Source organism: Rhipicephalus sanguineus, chromosome 8 (genome assembly GCF_013339695.2).
Source record: "Rhipicephalus sanguineus isolate Rsan-2018 chromosome 8, BIME_Rsan_1.4, whole genome shotgun sequence".
Lineage (NCBI taxonomy): Eukaryota > Metazoa > Arthropoda > Arachnida > Ixodida > Ixodidae > Rhipicephalus > Rhipicephalus sanguineus.
The window spans coordinates 164,128,373-164,146,357 of record NC_051183.1 but is presented as its reverse complement, the minus strand read 5'-3'; the positions used below and the strand labels follow the sequence as shown (position 1 = coordinate 164,146,357).

Sequence of the window (17,985 nt, the reverse complement as noted above, 5' to 3'; positions counted from 1 at the left end):
TGTTTCTTCTTCTTCGGCTTCCAGCGATCGGCCGCTCCGTCGTCTGCTCTCGCTGGGTCGCCTTTACGTGCTTCTTCACAATTACCCCCCACCTAAGAAAGTTCTTCCTCCTGCAGAACTTGCCGCTGTTGCTTTAAAACTTGGGGCATCGTAGCACGCACGCACTCGCAGCACCAGCACTGCACCACACTTCCGAACACTGCACCACACTTCCGAGCACCGCACACTCGGCACGCATGAGTAAACAAAAACTGTGACGAAAGTTCCGAGTACCGCACACTCGGCACTTGTGGGAATAATCACAGCACAGATCAAAAGTTTACTCTCAGGTCTAAGTAAAGAGTCATAAAAATTTACCTACAACACTGAACACTTCTACGGAAGCACCAATAATGTAGATACATCGCTCATGGGTAGGTCAACTATAGTCTGCGCCTACCATCTCACTACCGTTATATACGCGGCTAAGTAGTCGTATTTCGAGTACCACGTATGAGATCACTTCTTTTTCCGTGCGTAAAAGCTTCGCGGTCCATACTTCTTCGCTTGTTTCCTGTGGTAGGCGGAATCTGCCGAGTCATCGATGGCTTGTCCTTGAGCTGCGATTTGCAATCCGTCGTTAGGTGCGCGCAATTTCGACATGCTGACATCGATAACCGATTGCCTTTGTTGATATGGTTCACACGGTAGCTTGTTTGCTTTCTCTGACACCAGAGATAATGGTCGCACAAGATCATTTGCTACTCTCTTAAAAGGAGTATCAATGGCGGGTGTGTTTCCCAGCGGTACTCGACCGACTAGGTGCTTGGGAAAAATACTCTGGCACATATCGCAAGATTTCACAAATCGTACGATATCTGATTGTACCCCTGGCCAGTAGAACTCCTGGAGGACACTGTTTGTTGTCCGTTTTATTCCTTGATGACCCGCGAGAATTCCTTCATGAGCCATTTGCATTACAGTATAGCGGAGGGCTGTTGGTACAAGTTGTTCTATTTCTCTCTTCGACCGTAGCGTGTATCGCCTATAAAGAATTCCTTCTTTTACAACGAATTCATTCTCGGAAAATCTCGTCTTTAACGGTTTGTCAACTGCTTCCCAGCATTTCTGAAGGCTTGCGTCATCCCTCTGTCTTTTCCTCAAGCCGACTGAACTGATAACCAGGGCCCTTATTGCTGGTACGGCTAGCAGACGAGAACTTGTCTGTCTGACTGTTGCAGCCACTTGTGTGTTCTCCTTGTATTCGTCCGCAGCAGATGTTAGGGTGTCTGCGGGATGGGATCTAGTGGTAGAGCCCTTGTCAGCTTGCGCCCTAGATGATTCTTTCACAGGACTAGCCGGATGTAGACGTCTTTCCCAGTCATTATCAGGATCAGAGACATCACGGACCCCTTTTACGTTGCCCAAAACAACATCGTACAGAGGGTTGTCCATGCAGATCGCGCGAGTCCTGCCTACGAAGAAAGGTGAAACGATTCGCACCTCTGCTTCCGGGAGCTTTAATACTCTTCTGTCCAGAAGGCAAAGCGAGAAAACTTTTCCTGTCAAATTACTATTTGGTACAAGGGACCTGTTTACAATAACAGAGTCACATCCCGTATCCCGTAAGACAGTAACGGGTTGGTCTTCGAGGACACCTTCGGCAGCAGGCATAAACTTGTCTTCTCGTCTAGGCATTTCCCCGCTTTTGCGTACCAAACAATTAGTACTTTGCTCAAAAACCTGAGTCTTCCTATTTCTTGTTTTGGTCACCTCCCCTTGCTTTTTCAGACACGAGGCTTTTCTAATGTTGCATCCCTCATTAAGACAGTCAGCAGTGCTATGCCCACTACGCCTGCACAGTTCGCAGAAGGATGTTTCTGTTGTTGGCCCCTTTGTGCTTGTCCAGCAGTCTGCAGCTTTGTGGCCACGTTTTCCACAAAGAAAGCATTGCAGCTTCTCTTTTTCCTCTTTTCGAGGCGTGGCCTGAGCTTGGTCTGGTGGCTTATCAAGTTTGGCGTTCTCATTTTTGCCTTTGCCGAGATTGACTAAGCCCTGAGCCTCCATATAATGATCAGTAGCTTCAGCTAGCTTTTCGATTCCTTGGCAATTCCTTTCTCTTGGGAAAATTGCCAGCTTCTCATGGCATGTCATGAGGAACTGCTCCGAAACAATAACGTCTCGCAGAGCGTCATATGTTCGGTCTGTCTTGGCCATCTCCTGCCAATGGTCAAAATATCCTAAAATTCGTCCAGCGAACTGCCGACCGGTTTCGGAGTTCTCTGGTTTCGCCAACCGAAACTTGGTGCGGTACCCCTCTTCAGTAAACCTGAAGCACTGCAACAAAGTCTTCTTCTGTGTTGCATGATCCATGGCATGGTCAGGTGCCATTCTGCCAACAACACTTAGCGCTTCGCCTATCAAACAGAGGCTTAGTGAGAGGGCCCATTTATCCTGCGGCCAATCTTGACTCACGGCGACGCGTTCAAAGCGCTGGATGTAAGCATCTTAACTCGTCGCGACTTTCGTTGAAGGGAGGTATGAATTTGTGCGGACTCTGGTAGCTTTGAGGAGCGCTCATGTGCGCACCCTCCGTTAACTGGGCAGTACTCGTGCTACCAGTTGTCGCATCTAACTCTCGCAGCTTCAACCTGAGTTCTAGTACCTCCTTTTCTGCCTTCAACCTCGCCAGTGCCTCAGCATCAGCTTCTTTTGCCGCATTGCGTTCGGCTAAGCGTGCTTCACGAACTTCTCGTTCACGTGCGCGCTCTTCCTCTATCCACTCCTTTAGCGCTGAACCGCTCAACCCCAGTTCCTTCCCAATTGCTGTGAGCTTGTCTGTCTCCATCATCAACCGTCAAACACGCCTCAGCAACGCGATGCTCTTTTACACAGGTTAAGAGCAGTCCTGTTTCGCGGACGCCAGAAATGTGATGTTGTATTTTAGGATCGTCACGCCGCAGAGCGTGTGACGCGTTGCAGATGGAGGAGACGTTGGCTGATTGTACAAAGCACACGACAATTATATTTGGACGCACACACATACGAAATACATAAAGTGAAAACGTACAACTACAGCCTATCGTCCCACGTGGCGGTGCTAGTCCGGGAAGTGGTGCGCTGCTAGCATCCTGGCGGTGACGTAGTCGTGTGTGGTGGGGCGTGGTAGTGACGTCGCAGCAGCAAGGGTGACGGGGCGAGTGGATGACCCACCACTCAGTACACGGTAGCCGTCATTGTCGGTAGCTCCCCGCGTCTCTTCAGCTCCAGGCGAAGATTCTACGGTGCTCGCTGTCCTGACGACGCCCGGCAGGATGAACCACGTGCGTAGATGCGGGTTCCTCGACACAGGAGGCCACGAACAGATCTGGCGACTTGAAGAACGTGAGGTGCTCGCTGTCCCGAAGACAGGCGCCTCTGTGCGCGAACCCCGCTCGTCGATGCGGGTTCGATCGACCTCCGGCCTGTGCCGACCGTGTTCTACGAGTGACTAGCCTGCGCGAGCCCTTTTTCTTCGCTTCTGAAGCACGAGCTGTTTCTTCTTCCTCGGCTTCCAGCGATCGGCCGCTCCGTCGTCTGCTCTCGCTGGGTCGCCTTTACGTGCTTCTTCACAGTCATACACCATGACATTACGTGATGGCGTCATTACATGACATCGCTTTTCACTGCCTCCGTGATCAGTGCGCCGATCACGGAGGCAGTACTAAACAAGGTGAGATGCAGAAAGCTTTCAGAGGTGGGCGGGAGAGGATCAGTACGCTGAGTGAGAAGAAAAAGAAAGAGATGGCTTTCGCCTTCGAGTCATCTTAGGTGAATGGATAAGGGACCCTGCGAGTTATTTTTGCACTGCTCCTAGAGGTCACTAGGGGGTTTTTGGCATACAACTGGAATGTCCTAGCCATATACAGCTTCGCTGTAGAAGGAAAACGAAGTTTGTTAAATCATGTAGTCTCCCGTTGAACGCACTTTCGGACACTTTCGCGGAAGCTCGACTTGAAACGGATCTCTGTCTTCCAGGCAACCTGGCACATGCGCAAACGATCGTCTGGAAGCACTGCGAGAGTGTTCGGAGGAGGTTGGTTTTTTCAGGCTAACTAAGTCAGGTCATGTTGCGCTCAGTAATTTATTAAAGAGCCTAGAAAGCCATGCACACTCTGCTAACCAGCCATTAGCTTCAGAGTGTCAGCAAAAATGATTTGCAGCGATTCCTTAGGTACACAGGGGTCCACTGTTAAAGGGAACATCGGAGCGTGTGGTGGCGGCTCGGCGCCACCGCCGGCCGTCGGCTGCAACGAGATTCGTGCAGACGCAGTGAGCACCGTGCCTGGTGCTCTTTCATTGCATCAGCGGATTGCTTCACGACGATTCACAGCGTGGAAGCAGATGGCAGCAGACAACGAAAGAGCACAACTCACAGCGCGCACTGCGCCTGCACGAAACTCGTTGCAGCCGCTGGCCGCCGGTGGCGCCGAGCTGCCGCCACACGCTCTGACGTTCCGCTTAACAGTCGACCCCTGTGTACATTCGATTTCACATAGGCTAATGAAAATTGCCGGGTAGTATGGTGTTGATGGGTTTTTGTCAGATGGCAATAAATTGGGTAGTCTATGTGATAAGATTGAGAGACGTGCAAGGAAAGGTGCAAGGGCACATCACAACGTTTGCTCTGTCAAGCACGTTAAAGTACACCACGTGTTCAACCAGAGTAGTATACAGAATACCTTGCACATGTGGCAGTGTATACATGAGACAGAATGCCAGGCTGCGGAGGCAATGATAATTCCTTGAAGGGCGGGGTATCTTCTCGTCTCGCCAGCCATTGTTATGAATGCGGTTGCACACCTTCGTTTGCAAAAAACTCAATCATCGCGCATCATCGTGATCAGCAGAGGCATACCACATGGCAAAGTGTGATCGCACTTGTATGAGTCACTATCAGAAGAGATTCTTTTCATTCATCACTCGTAAGCACGTGTGCGCCTACGTTACCTGCATATATTTGAATTTTTCAAATAAAATCTTTCAGTTGTTAGACCAGCACTTGTCCCGTCTTCTTCCTTCGGGTTTCATTTGTTTTTGCATTACCCAACAATGGATAGGTTCCAACTCACCCGCCTTTCAGCCCTACTATAAACAACACTGTTATGAAAAAAGAAGAGTCTTTTTAAAGGGACACTAAAGAGAGACAATGAATTGGTTTAGATTGATAAAGTGTGCTCGGAGAACTCTTGTGTAGTTTATTTCACCACCATAGGTTTATTATTAGAGGAGAAAACCAAGTTCAAAGTTTCATGTTTAAATTTCGCGCCAAACTTTGAAATTGGTGACATAAAAGGTTTCAAAGAGCATTGAACGTATTTTGGCGCCACTGGCTCGACGAAATTTCCACAAACTCGTTATGTCAAGTCTCTGGCCCCCTCAGAGGACAATGTACTTCGATTTAACCGATTAGGAACTGCGTAGGCCCAAGCAGGCGCCGTCAAAAGCAGGCGCCGTCAAAAGCATGTGACGTTACGGCAAATGGTGCGGGAATTCAAAGGTGGCGTCGCCACCTGTATTAATTTTTTGCGCGTTTTCCCGCTTATTTAGCATCTTCTTGCAGCAAGCATGGTGTTTTTGGTATCGTGGAAGACTACTTTACTAATGCGAGAAAAATCGTTTTGCTCTTTAGTGTCCCTTTAAGTGTCAGTGTTGCTCTTTAAGTGTGCTCACAAAAAGAAGTTTGTTTTGCTTCTCTGCAGACGACATGTGCACAGTTCTTGGAACGCTTTGACCAGCACTACAGCTCACAGCCCTGGGACAAGGTTGAGGTGAGCGGCACTATACTGCACAAGCCTTGTTTTACTTTTGTTATTCAGAAACACTAACTTGGCAAGTTCATAAGTGTTCAAGATTAGAATTAAGTAAATCAAAGGAAACGATACAGGCAACCAACAATCTGTGAAGGTTTATCAAGCTTCTGGGAACCGGAATTTAACAAAATGTATGATGTTCTGCAGACCAAAATCATATATCGGAATGCAGGGAAAGCGTAGCTTTGGTCGTGTTGTGCCTATCTTAATTATGCAGTCTACAGTGATGCGTACTATTGTGTTAACCGTACTTACGTGTGAAATTTGTGCCCAGGTGTAATTTGCACACACTTGAAATATCACCCTGGCTTGTGAAAAAAAAAATTATTTGGTTGCATACAACGGGGACACAGGGAGAACACGACAACACAATAGTTCTCCCTGTGTCCCCGTTGTAAGTGCGCGCTATCCTGTGACGATGATTACCTACCAACTCGCCCAGTTTTCTGCTTTGTTATGTTTTGGTTACATACTTTGTGCCCCCCTACCTCACGTGTGCTTGTAAGGCAGGCTTGGGGAGAGTGGCATGGTTGTGTCCTCATATGCATACTTTCGTGCATGTTGAGTCACCTACTGTGCAATTGCAATATAGCCTAATGAATATTTCCTCACTTGAAAAGATAGTTGCTACACACTGAGTAAAAGTATGCCACAGTGGCTCCCTGCTCTCCTCACACTCAGCCAAAAGGCTGGACATAATGTGCCTTGGGCCATCCAAGGAACATCCTACCGGAGGGAACACCTCGTGTGTAGCACTGCCTTCATCGAAGCAAATCAGATCCTTTTGGCTAACGTTCACCACAGGGTCCAAATGTTGCCACTTCGAATAGTTGCTTGCTAGCAGCCACCTATGACAGTGTGTCCAGTGGCTGTAAGTCAGCCCTGTGTGCTGCCATAGTTCATTCGTGTGGTGTCATTCATGCGCGCAAACTGCGTAGCCCTCTCGAACCACTGGCCCTACGTAGGGCACCAAAAAAACTTGGGATTACGCCCGAGTTTCACGTTCAAGTGTAGAATGCGATAGCGTAATCGGACTCTGTTCACATCACCTTCTCATTCACTAGCCTGGCTTCAGTTCTCGGCAGACACCTAAACCATGCCGCAAAGAAAGCATCATCTGTGCATCTGTGAACTGGCCCTTTCAAGGTATCCTAGAATGCCTATTACGCAATAAATATTTCTTTTGTGAGCTAGCGAAGTACTGACTATGCGTCTGTAAGGCATGCTCCCTCGCACAGCTGCACGCATTGTTGATGCTGTTGTTGATAATGATAATTAATTATGCCTGTGTGTGTGGGTGTTTAAACCAATTACTCGTTGCGCAATTCACATTTTTTGACGTCTGATGTGATTCTATGCTTCTTTCATGCAGGATTGCATGTGTTAATTACGCTCCTCGCACTAGATAACATTCATATTGTGTTTCTACGGCGGAGTTGTATACCTCTCGTTGGTCAGAAAATTTCTAGGCACAAACACAAAATGCCAGGTTAGAGGGCCCCTGAACCACCAACAGACGCTCGCAGATGCGCGCGCTCCTTGCATTTTCGCCTCAGATGCAGAGGAAGGGCAATTGGAGGGGTGGACAGACGAGTTGATGAACACTTTTGCTGTAGACTCGGGCACAACTGGAACGCCGCAACTAAATTTCGACCTCTTGGTGGTTTTGGGGCCCTTTAACAGAATGCGTTGGCGGGCTGTAGGGCAGAAGCGTGGCGTAACCCGCGGCAGGCCGACGGAGAGGCCGAACGACAGGAGGGTGCGTAAAGTGACGACGCAGAGACCAAGCTTCGGCGAGACTGACGGGGACTGCTCTCCCGCGTTTATTGCAGGTGGTTTTAAGGAGGGGGAAGAAAGGCTATTGGTCAGCGAGGCACAGGTCACATGACCGGCATGACCACGCCGGATTGGTGGTAGCAAGAGGCATGGCAGAGACCCAGCTCCCCCCCAGTAGCATGAATAGAGAGCACAACAGCACTGGTGTCTTAGCATGTCACCAGGGGTCGCACGACACAACAAGAACTAACAAATCGTCAACATATCTGCACACCTTAAGAACTTTGACCTTATTATAAAAGCATGATATAAGTGTCTATCTCCAGCTGACTGAAAGATATCGCACATTATCGGTGCCACACATGAACCGATGCAGATACTGTTCAGCCCAGGTGCCAAGGAACGAGGCGGACTGCTGACAAGCGGAAACCAAAAAATTTATTCCCTCTCCCCATCTCCCCTTATATGTGCTCGGTGGACAGTAGCGCCTCCTTGTGGCCACACGCTTCAAGGCACACTGGCAGTGACCTCCCTCCTTTTCCCATTTTATGGGGCTGCTCCTTACAAGTCCAGACGTCGGGGTGGCCTCACTATACGACCACTGTGAGTGCGTGTCACATGTTCCTGTGGCGTTGCTTCCGGCTGCACGAGTTCTTGCGGCGCCGCAGGTTGCAAGTTCCCGGGAGGGGCCGACGGAGATGCTGCTAGCTGAGCTGGACTCGTTTCTGTCGAATGAGGCACCAGGTGTTGATGATTAAGCTTCAGGACGCCTCTGGGGGTCTGAACGAGGTAGGACCGCAGACACTGAGCCTGTGAGAGCACTTCACCACTGCATCACGTGCCATTGACCCATACACAGTCTCCAGGTTAGAGAGGTTAGCTGGCTTGAAGCCTGACGGCGATTGTAGTTCTTCGCTTGCTGGGCCCTGTAACCCGTATCTTTTTCTCTGAAACTCGTATGGCATGGTAATGACGGCACCAGTTGTTCCGGTAGTCGCGGGAGACGTGTTTGCAATTTCCTTTCCATCACGGCTGGGGCCAGAGAAACTTCGTTTGGACCGGCCGTGTCACGGTATGACAGTAAAGCCAGGTAAGGATCAGGGCTTTTGGAGAGCAAGTCTGTTGCCGTGCGTACCATGCGCTCTGCCTCTCCATTGTTCTGGGGGTACCTAGGGCTTCTGGTCTCGTGACGAAAACCATATGACTGTGCGAACTTGTAAGACACAAACTGCGGTCTGTTGTTGGTCCGGACGATGTCTGGTACGCCAAAACGGGCAGTGCAGCTCTTGATTGCCGAAATGACTGCTGGTGCCGTGGTGGACCCTATAGAGACTACTTCACGGAACCTGGAATATTAATCAACAATCAGGACGTAATCGCGCCCTTGAAACGGATCGATGCCAAAGTGCTGCCATGGCCTGTCAGGTGTAGCCGTTGGCACCGTAGGCTCGGACCGCTGAGCTCGAGTCTCGGTGCATACCGCACACTGGAAACCATATTTATTTATTTATTTATTTATTTATTTACTTATTTATTTATTCATGCTACCCTACAGGCCCCAGAGGAGCATTGAGTAGGGGGGTTACAGAAAAATCACAATACATAAAGCATAAAAAGAAATTATATCGAAGAAGAAAACAAAAGAAAATTGTACAATGGAAGGGAGAACAAACACTATAAGCAAATGCAGTAAAATACAAGATGAAAAAATAAAGCATCTTTATACAAAATCAAGGGAACATATAAAGTTGCAGTTGCTCACGAAATTTGGCCGGATCTTTCAGAGAAACAATTTCATCAGGAAGGCATCAGGAGCTGAAGTGCGATTCCAAAGTGCGATGGTGTGCAGCAGTGCATAATTATTGAATGACTGTGTGTTGCCGAAGATGCATCTAAAACTGAGATGATCATGAAGTCGACTAGATGTACGCGAAGGAATGTCAAGCGAGAGACGACTGGTCCACGAGTTGTAGTAGTACTTATGGAGGAGGCATAGACGGGTGACAGAGCGGCGGGAATCCAAGTTAGTAAGGGCAATATCGCGTTTGATTTGGGTGATGCTGGAGTGGTGATTATACATTGAAGTGATGAAGTGGGCTGCACGATTTTGGATGGATTCCAGTTTATCTATTAGGTATTGTTGATGAGGAGACCAGATTGACGAAGCATGTTCCAGCTGAGGGTGTACAAACGTTTGGTAGGCCTCTTGCCGAATGGTAGATGGGGAATGATGCAGATTCCGGCGCAAGAATCCCAGAGTTCTGTTTGCTTTCGCACATATCTTGTCGATGTGAATATACCAGGCAAGATTAGTGCAAAGGTGAACACCAAGGTATTTGTAAGTAGATGAACGGGGAATTTCAGCTGAACAGATAGAGTTAGAAAAGTTAAAAACCAACTTCCTACGGGTGAAAGAAAGTACGCAGCACTTAGATGTGTTAAGCGTCATTTGCCAACGGTCACACCACTGATTTATTAAGTCAAGGTCCTTTTGTAAACGTACGTGGTCTTCTTCGGAGTTAATAGTTCTATACACTACGCAGTCATCTGCGAAAAGACGAATTGAGGAAGAAATGTTATAAGGCAAATCATTAATATAAATCAGAAAAAGAAGAGGGCTAATACACTGCCCTGGGGCACACCTGATAAAACAAATGAAGTAGACGAGCTGAAGTTATTGACAAATGTAAAGTGCTGTCGATTGGATAAGAAATTTCGAAGCCAAGATAATGTTGATGAGTCGAGTCTAAGTGCAGACAGTTTAGCTATTAGACAATAATGGGCAACTCTGTCAAATGCTTTTGCATAGTCAAGAAAGATATAGTCAACAATTTTATTACTATTCATGCCGTTATGTAAATCAGACATAAATTCTAATAGCTGAATATCACAAGATAACGCTTTCCGAAAACCATGCTGATTTAGGAAGAAGTTATTTGACTCAAGATGGCTGTATATATGCCAGGTGATGGTCTGTTCAAGCAGCTTGCAACAGATGCATGCTAGCGAAATGGGGCGGTAGTTACCGGGTGTGTGTTTGTTACCATCCTGAAATATTGGAATAACCTTTGCTATCTTCCAGTCAGTGGGAATTTGACCAGTAGATAAAGACTGGTGAAAAATGTGGCATAAAATTTGACTGGACAAAGCGGATGTGTCTTTGAATACCTTGGAAATAATATTGTCGACACCACACGATGCAGACACCTTTAGACCGTGTATGAGTTCAGATATGCCTTCAACAGTTGCACTGATAGGAGATATGAAGCAGTACTCAAGATCGGAGACACGGGGAACCGAGGAAAAATCTTCGTTAGTAGAAACCGAGCAAAAGAAAATGAATTGAAGGTTGACGCACACTCAGATGCAGAGACAGGAACATTATCAGCGTCATGTAATGAAGCAATGTCACTGCCACATTCAGGTGAAATGGCACGCCAAAACTTTTTAGGGTTAGTGTGAAAAAGTGAAGACAGGTCAGCGGAAAAATATTTCTTTTTCGCTTTGCTAATCACAAGGCAGTAAGATTTTAAGCAGTCTTTATAGACCTTTCCAGCGGCAACCTCAAACCAGCGAGCCGCAAGCCGATTCTCGCCGTCTGGTGACGAGAGTAGGGATGGATGGATGCTATGAGCGTCCCCTTTATAATGGGGCGGTGACATGTCTGCCACCAGGCTCGAAGGATAAAAAAAGAAAAAAAACTTCCTTGTTTCATGTTGTCCTAATGCCTTATCTACATTGATTAAATCTATGTTATTATAACAAAAAATATAAATTCACAGTCCATCTCTCTGCCTCTTAAGGCAGAATAACCTTTTTTCCCCCCAATTATTTATTTTTGTACTTTATCTCTACTTTTCTGCCACCAATACTCTAACCGTCTCTTACTTATTTCTATCGCGGGCGTGTTCAGCTTTCCATTGTTGTCCCTAAAACCCAAGGCTTCATGTAGACTCGTGCCCACACATATACCTGGGTGAATATCGCCACATTCAATCAGTACATGTTCCATCGTTTCCTTAGTTCCCCCGCAGCATGTACATAGTTCTTCTTCGTTACTGAATCTCGCTTTATAACTACGCGTTCTCAGGCAGCCCGACCTTGCTTCAAACAGTAAAGCGCTTCCCCTTGAATTATCATAAAACCTTTCCCTCCTTATTTCGTTTTTTCCTTTTCGGTAGTTACTCAGAGCCGGCTTCTTTTCCATCGCTGTCATCCAATAAGTCTTCTCCGCCTCTCTGACCTTCCGCTTAATGCTCCTTGTTGTCATATCGCCCGCACTGCCAGCCGTATATTTACTGGTGAGCCTCCTAGTTCTTTTTCTCCACTGCGTGTCAACGCTTTTTCTATACAAATACCTGAAAACCTTCTCTGCCCATCTACTCTTCTTCATTTTCCTCAGCCTCTCTTCGAATCTCATTTTGCTCTGAGCTTCCCTCACTTCAAAGCCTGTCCATCCCATATCACCCTTCACCACCTCATTTGTCGTCTTCCCGTGAGCGCCCAACGCGAGGCGGCCCACCGTCCTTTGATTTACATCCATTCCTGATTGCACCTCTGACTTCATGCACACCACTGAGTTCCCAAATGTAAGCCCCGGAACCATCACACCCTTCCACAGCCCTCGAAGCACCTCGTACCTATTGTATCCCCATAAAGCTCTGTGCTTCATAATTGCAGCATTCCTCTTTCCCTTTGCTACCGATGCTTTCTCTTGTACCTCCATATATCTATCCCCCTCATTTACCCATACTCCGAGGTACTTGTACTCGCTTACCCTCGGTATTTTTTGGCCCTGTATTAAGACCGTATGGTCTCCGTGATCATTGAATATCATCAATCCACATTTTGTTGCACTAAATCCTAGTCCTAGAGCCTCACACTCCCTTCCGCATATATCTGCCAGTCGCTGTATATCATCTTGACTGTCCGCAAATAAGACAATATCATCAGCATAAAATAGACCTGGAAGCTTCTGCTCAACCATCGCTCCGACCTGTTTGTGTGACAAATTAAATCCAATGTTGCTACCTTCTAGCGCTTTTTCCATCCTCGCCATGTACAGCATGAATAACAGCGGGGACAAAGGGCATCCCTGTCTCAGCCCCTTGCTAATTTCAACGCTGTCCTTGCTACTTATTCCTTCCCATTCTATACAAACTGTATTTTCTCGGTATATTTCTCTTAAAAGCTGTACACAGTCGTCACCTATGCCCACTTCCTTCAATATATCCCACAAAATTTCCTGATTAACGTTGTCATACGCCCCGGTGATATCTAGATAAGCTACGTATAAGGGCCTGTTTTCTATTTTAGATATTTCTATACACTGGGTAAGAACAAACAGATTATCGTCTAACCGCCTGTCGATTCGAAATCCATTCTGAAGTTCTCCCAAAATATCATTTTGTTCTACCCACGCTTCTATTTTTAATTTTACTGCCTGCATCGCCAACCTGTATAGCACCGATGTAATTGTTAGGGGTCTATACGAGCGAATGTTATCTTTTTCTCCCTTGCCTTTATAGATTGAGTTCATTCTACTTTTTTGCCAACTGTCTGGTATTTCCCTCTCCTGTAAGCACTTTTCTACGGCTTTCAGCAGTGCTTCTTTAGTGTTATGTCCGAGTTCGTTAATGGGGCTGACGGGAACCCCATCTAAGCCCGGCGTAGTGCGCTTAGGAATTTTTCCTTCGGCCCTCTTCCAATTGAAATTCTCTAGTACTACATCTTCGTCGGTTGCTCTCCTTTGCGTACTTTTACTCACCGGGGGAATCCCCTGGGGGACCTTTTTAAACGAATCGGCTGTTATCTTTCGAATGTAACCTAGCGCTTCATATCCTTCGAATTTATTTCCTCCTTCATCTACCATCTGTTGTTGCACTAGTCCACACTAGTAGCAGGCTTCTGGGCAGCGCCCCCTTCGTCTGGGCTGTTGCTGGAGCGAGTTGACCATTCACGTTGCGTAGTGGCTCTTTAATGCGTGCGTTATTTTGGTGTTATTAATTGAACATTGAAAGGTCGTGCAAGAACAGTCTATCAACAGGGCATCATTGCGTTGTTTACGGCTGCAATTATAACCAAAAGAAGAGGAACGCAGCAAGAAAAGAGCTCTGCGGCGCGCACAACGTGTTGCAAGAGGAGTGTGGATGCAACGTGTATTTGCTGGATCGGTTTCCCGCTGACGCCGATTTGAAAAGACAGTGCGTCGCTGCAGTCAATAGAAAAGGTTTTGTGCCCTCGACGTCATCACGTGTATGTTCAGCGCATTTTGTGGACGGCAAGCGCAGCGATCTAAACGCCGTGCCGATGCTTCGCCTCGGAAAAATTATGTCAGGGGCTCTCAGAGCCCACTCCCGCATGTCGTCCAGCCATTCATTCACCATGTTTGGATGGTCATGGCTCCTGCGATCTGGAACAAAAGTTAACAGAAGGGTTATTGGTCTCCTCGGATGGGTAACAATTAGCGCGAATATATTATTTTTCACAAACAGTTGAAAATAATAAAGGCAAGAAGAGCAACGACACCTCATGTAATTGCAGGTTTTATTTGTGACCACGTAATCGTAGGTATACACGAGTATTTTCACATTTCGCCCTCACGAACATGCGATCGGCGTGATCGATAACTGAACCCGTGTCTATGAGCTCAGCGCGACAGCTTACCTCCTAAGAGACAACGACTGCTCACGGCGATAAGTCCACACTAGCGTAATGCTCGCACGAAAACAATGGACGGCGATTTTGGGAGCTTGCACGAACGGCGGCGACGCTATGCACTCTGGGTAGGCAGCCATTTTTTTGTCAGAGCGGACCGCGGAGTGCAGTGGCGCAGTCGTGTTTGCGAGCGTTGGCGTAGCTAGCAGGTGTGATCAAGAGCGAGCGCGACGCAAATTCAACTCCAAGAAGCGTCGTCAGCTACACTGGAAGACTACACCCCAACGCTGTGCCGAAAAGACCGCGAGCGGTACGAAGACTAGACTCTACGGGCTGCACCCATTCACGCTCCGTCGGACGACTGTGTAAGCGATGTGGACTTGTGGCCGCGCGTCGACATCGCCGATATTCACGAATTTCTCGTTTTGAGGACGAGTTTTATTACCGGGGAACAGCTGAAGTCGAGAAAGGCCCTCGAGGGCCCTTACGAGTGGCTGGGAGCCGTGGGCGAAGAAAGTCGCCGCCGACACCGTGATCGTCGTCACTCAAGTAAGACGTGTTAATTATTTGACTTTTTCGTAGGTGCTGATGTTTATTTCTCTGCGCTGACTTGCGTCGGCTTTACGACAGATCCGCATTAACCCCTACTAACCAAGAGCTTACGGGAAGGTGCCGTAAAATTTACGCTACACTTGGCGTAAATGAGAAAGCTCAGAGGAGCATCGAGGCAAGAACAAGGAAGCAAAACATGTGTGTAAAATGGTACGCTTATTGAACTGGTCGAATCACAGCATTAGCACCTACGAAAAAGTCAAATAATTAACACGTCTTACTTGAGTGACGACGATCACGGTGTCGGCGGCGACGTTCTTCGCCCACGGCTCCCAGCGACTCGTAAAGTGGCCCTCGAGGGCCTTTCTCGACTTCAGTGTTCCCCGGTAAGAAATCTCGTCCTCAAAACGAGAAATTCGTGAATATCGGCGATGTCGACGCGCGGCCACAAGTCCACATCGCTTACACAGTCGTCCGACGGAGCGTGTATGAGTGCAGCCCGCAGTCTCGTCTTTTCTTCCTACCGCTCGCGGTCTTTTTGGCACAACGTTGCGGTGTAGTCTTCCAGTGTAGCTGGCATCGTGCACGACGCTCCTTGGAGTTGAATTAGCGTCGCGCTCGCTCTTGATCACACCTGCAAGCTACGCCAACGTTCGCAAACACGACTGCGCCACTGCACTCCGCGGTCGCCTCTGACAAAAAAATGGCGGCCTACCCAGAGTGCATAGCGTCGCCGCCGTTCGTGCAAGCTCCCTATACATTTACGATCCGTCCATCGAGATTGCAGACAGTCGCATTCCTCCCCTAGGCACTGAGCTCAACTATTTCGATCCGAATTGTAGCAGCCAGACACAATTAATCATTTTTGATGGCAACAAAAAATCTGACCGCGGATCTCGGCTTCATGCGACAGCATATCGCGGCGTGTCAATAGCGAGGTTTCTCGATTAGCTTCAATATACCGCTGACTTTTACCACGTTGAAAAACAGGACAAGCACGATGTCACTAAAGTACAGCTACTGCGAACTGTTGTCACGCAAAAACTGCGAGCGCTCATCTTCAAGTGCAGCGTAATTGCGCTGCAACATTTACTGCAGCTAGGTGAACAATTTTCTGGCAACGGCACGGGTATGCAGCGTTGTAGTAGTAGCATTTGACGAGCCATAAGGGCAGTTTCATCGTGCTCGCTGTGAGAATTCTCACTATAACGTTGTCGTGAACATTAACGCGCGGTGACATAAATCAGAATCATGTTGAGTGATCTTACCTCCCAAGTCGACGGGCTCCTTAGACGCACCACCAGCCATCGGAATGTGAACACGGCCGTACAGCGCGCACCGTACATACACAAATACCACAAATCGCAAAACACTCGATGCCGACCATCTTGTCAGTGAGGAAAGCTCAGAGAGTCACAAAAGAACCGAACTAACGTCTCCGCAAAGCTTACACAGAACTAAAACAAAAGTTTGACGACACGCGGTGCGACGAATGCATGCGTCTCGACGGAAAGACCAGAGAGCAAACAGCCCAAGATGGCGCCGCCGCCAGACGTTGCTAGCGGTGAAGTATGGCCAGAGAATATCTACCACTTTAGAGAACGGAAACTGTACCTTTGACTGTAGTACGGAAATAAGGGTAGCGGCGGCGTACTGAACTGCAATAAAGCGAGGCGAGATGGCGCTGCAAGTACTATCATCATCATTAGACAAACGCGTTTTTGTGGTTGGTTCGCCCTGGTCGCGCTACTGCGCTTTTTGCTACCTATGGTATTTTGTTCTTTGTCGTTGCTAAATCGCTGCTCGCGTGTGTAATATTTATCGCCAGGTGACCAAACTGGCCTCGACTGGCAAAAACAACGTCAATCAAGTAAGGTTTGCATCGTTTATTGTGAGTGCCCAAGCTGGTACAAGCAATGTATACAGTCAGGTCCAAGCAAAACAAGTCACTCATACACGTCGAAAGCTTTCAACCCGTACGTGTGTAATCAGTCTGAAAGCTAACAAATATGTGCATATAACTGAACACCGAGATGGCTGAAAGAGCGTTGCTCTCGTTGTGTAGCAGCGTCCGAGTTTTAACAGCAGAGCTTTAGGACAAGGGTATTATCCTTCCTTTAGTTATGCGGCGCTTGCCAGGTTGTGTTGATCTTTGAGTGCATGGTGTGGAGTCGGAAACGAAACGTGCGCTACGCCGACAGATAGTTGGCGCTGTGAGAGCAATGTAGTTTTGATTAATCTTTTACGTAAACAATCGCGGATGCGTACAGTTCTGCATCTTTCTCGCTCTGCGATGTCACCTTGAATGCGTTACAAATAAGGAATATCGCGTTGTGTCTACAGGGCAGGCACGAATTTCTCGGCCGTGAAGCCATACCATAGGTAGTACGTATTCAGGTAATAGGTGGAAGAAAATATTTCAGGCTCGTTTTGTTCCTCGATATAGTTCAGTTACACAGTTTCTACAGCTAGAATTTCTTGGCGCTAGTAGTAATCGGACTGCTGAGTATGCAGCGTAGATGAATGCTAAAGAAACGGAGATATAAGGCGAGTGCTTACAGATTCTAGAAGCACAATTCTAAGGAAATAAGCTTTAGGCATGCAGTGTACATCTTCGTTGGTGTTCGCACAGAACACTAAACAACTGCTCAGCCGCAAGCACAATGTCTGTATCACATAGACATGTCGATAGAACTTGAGCACTCTGTTGCAAGCAAACACTCACGAAATCAAACTGTGGGGCACGATGTGAACCTGTGCCAATGCTGGATAAATAAAGGTCATATATATATTGCATACTTGTTATTGTGTTATTTACTTTTTCAATATATTTGGGCTTGGGAGCACAAGTATGTATTCTCCCTGCTACTTTTAGAAGCTCCGGCTTGAAATACTGTCACATGCGCTCCTTTCTTTCTATGTTTTATGTTATTGGCCAATTGCACGTGTAGTTACTGCATTGCACAAACCGTGCCAGAATGTCTGGGAACATTCCAGATTATTTTAGGATCTTCTGTTAGGCTGGAACGTGCAATTGCAAACAGCTCAGTTTATTGTCGAACTAACGCAGCGACCAGTGATAATGCTGGAATGTTCGATGCCGCAGGTATAAATGCCGACGCGCCTTGCCACAGATCAGTTTATCGACGGCAGACGCCTGTTCGCCGCT

At 47.6% G+C, this 17,985-nt stretch overlaps 1 protein-coding gene across 3 annotated transcripts in view; it reads left to right on the top strand.

Annotated features, from left to right (window-relative positions):
• Positions 1–17,985, top strand: part of LOC119402446 (tubulin--tyrosine ligase-like protein 12) — a 301,835-nt gene that overhangs the window by 223,644 nt on the left and 60,206 nt on the right. For all 3 annotated transcript variants that reach the window (XM_049418643.1, XM_049418642.1, XM_037669599.2), the window contains one exon: positions 5,721–5,789. In XM_049418643.1, the coding sequence (XP_049274600.1) occupies positions 5,721–5,789 (69 nt within the window). The remainder of the gene's footprint in view (positions 1–5,720; positions 5,790–17,985) is intronic.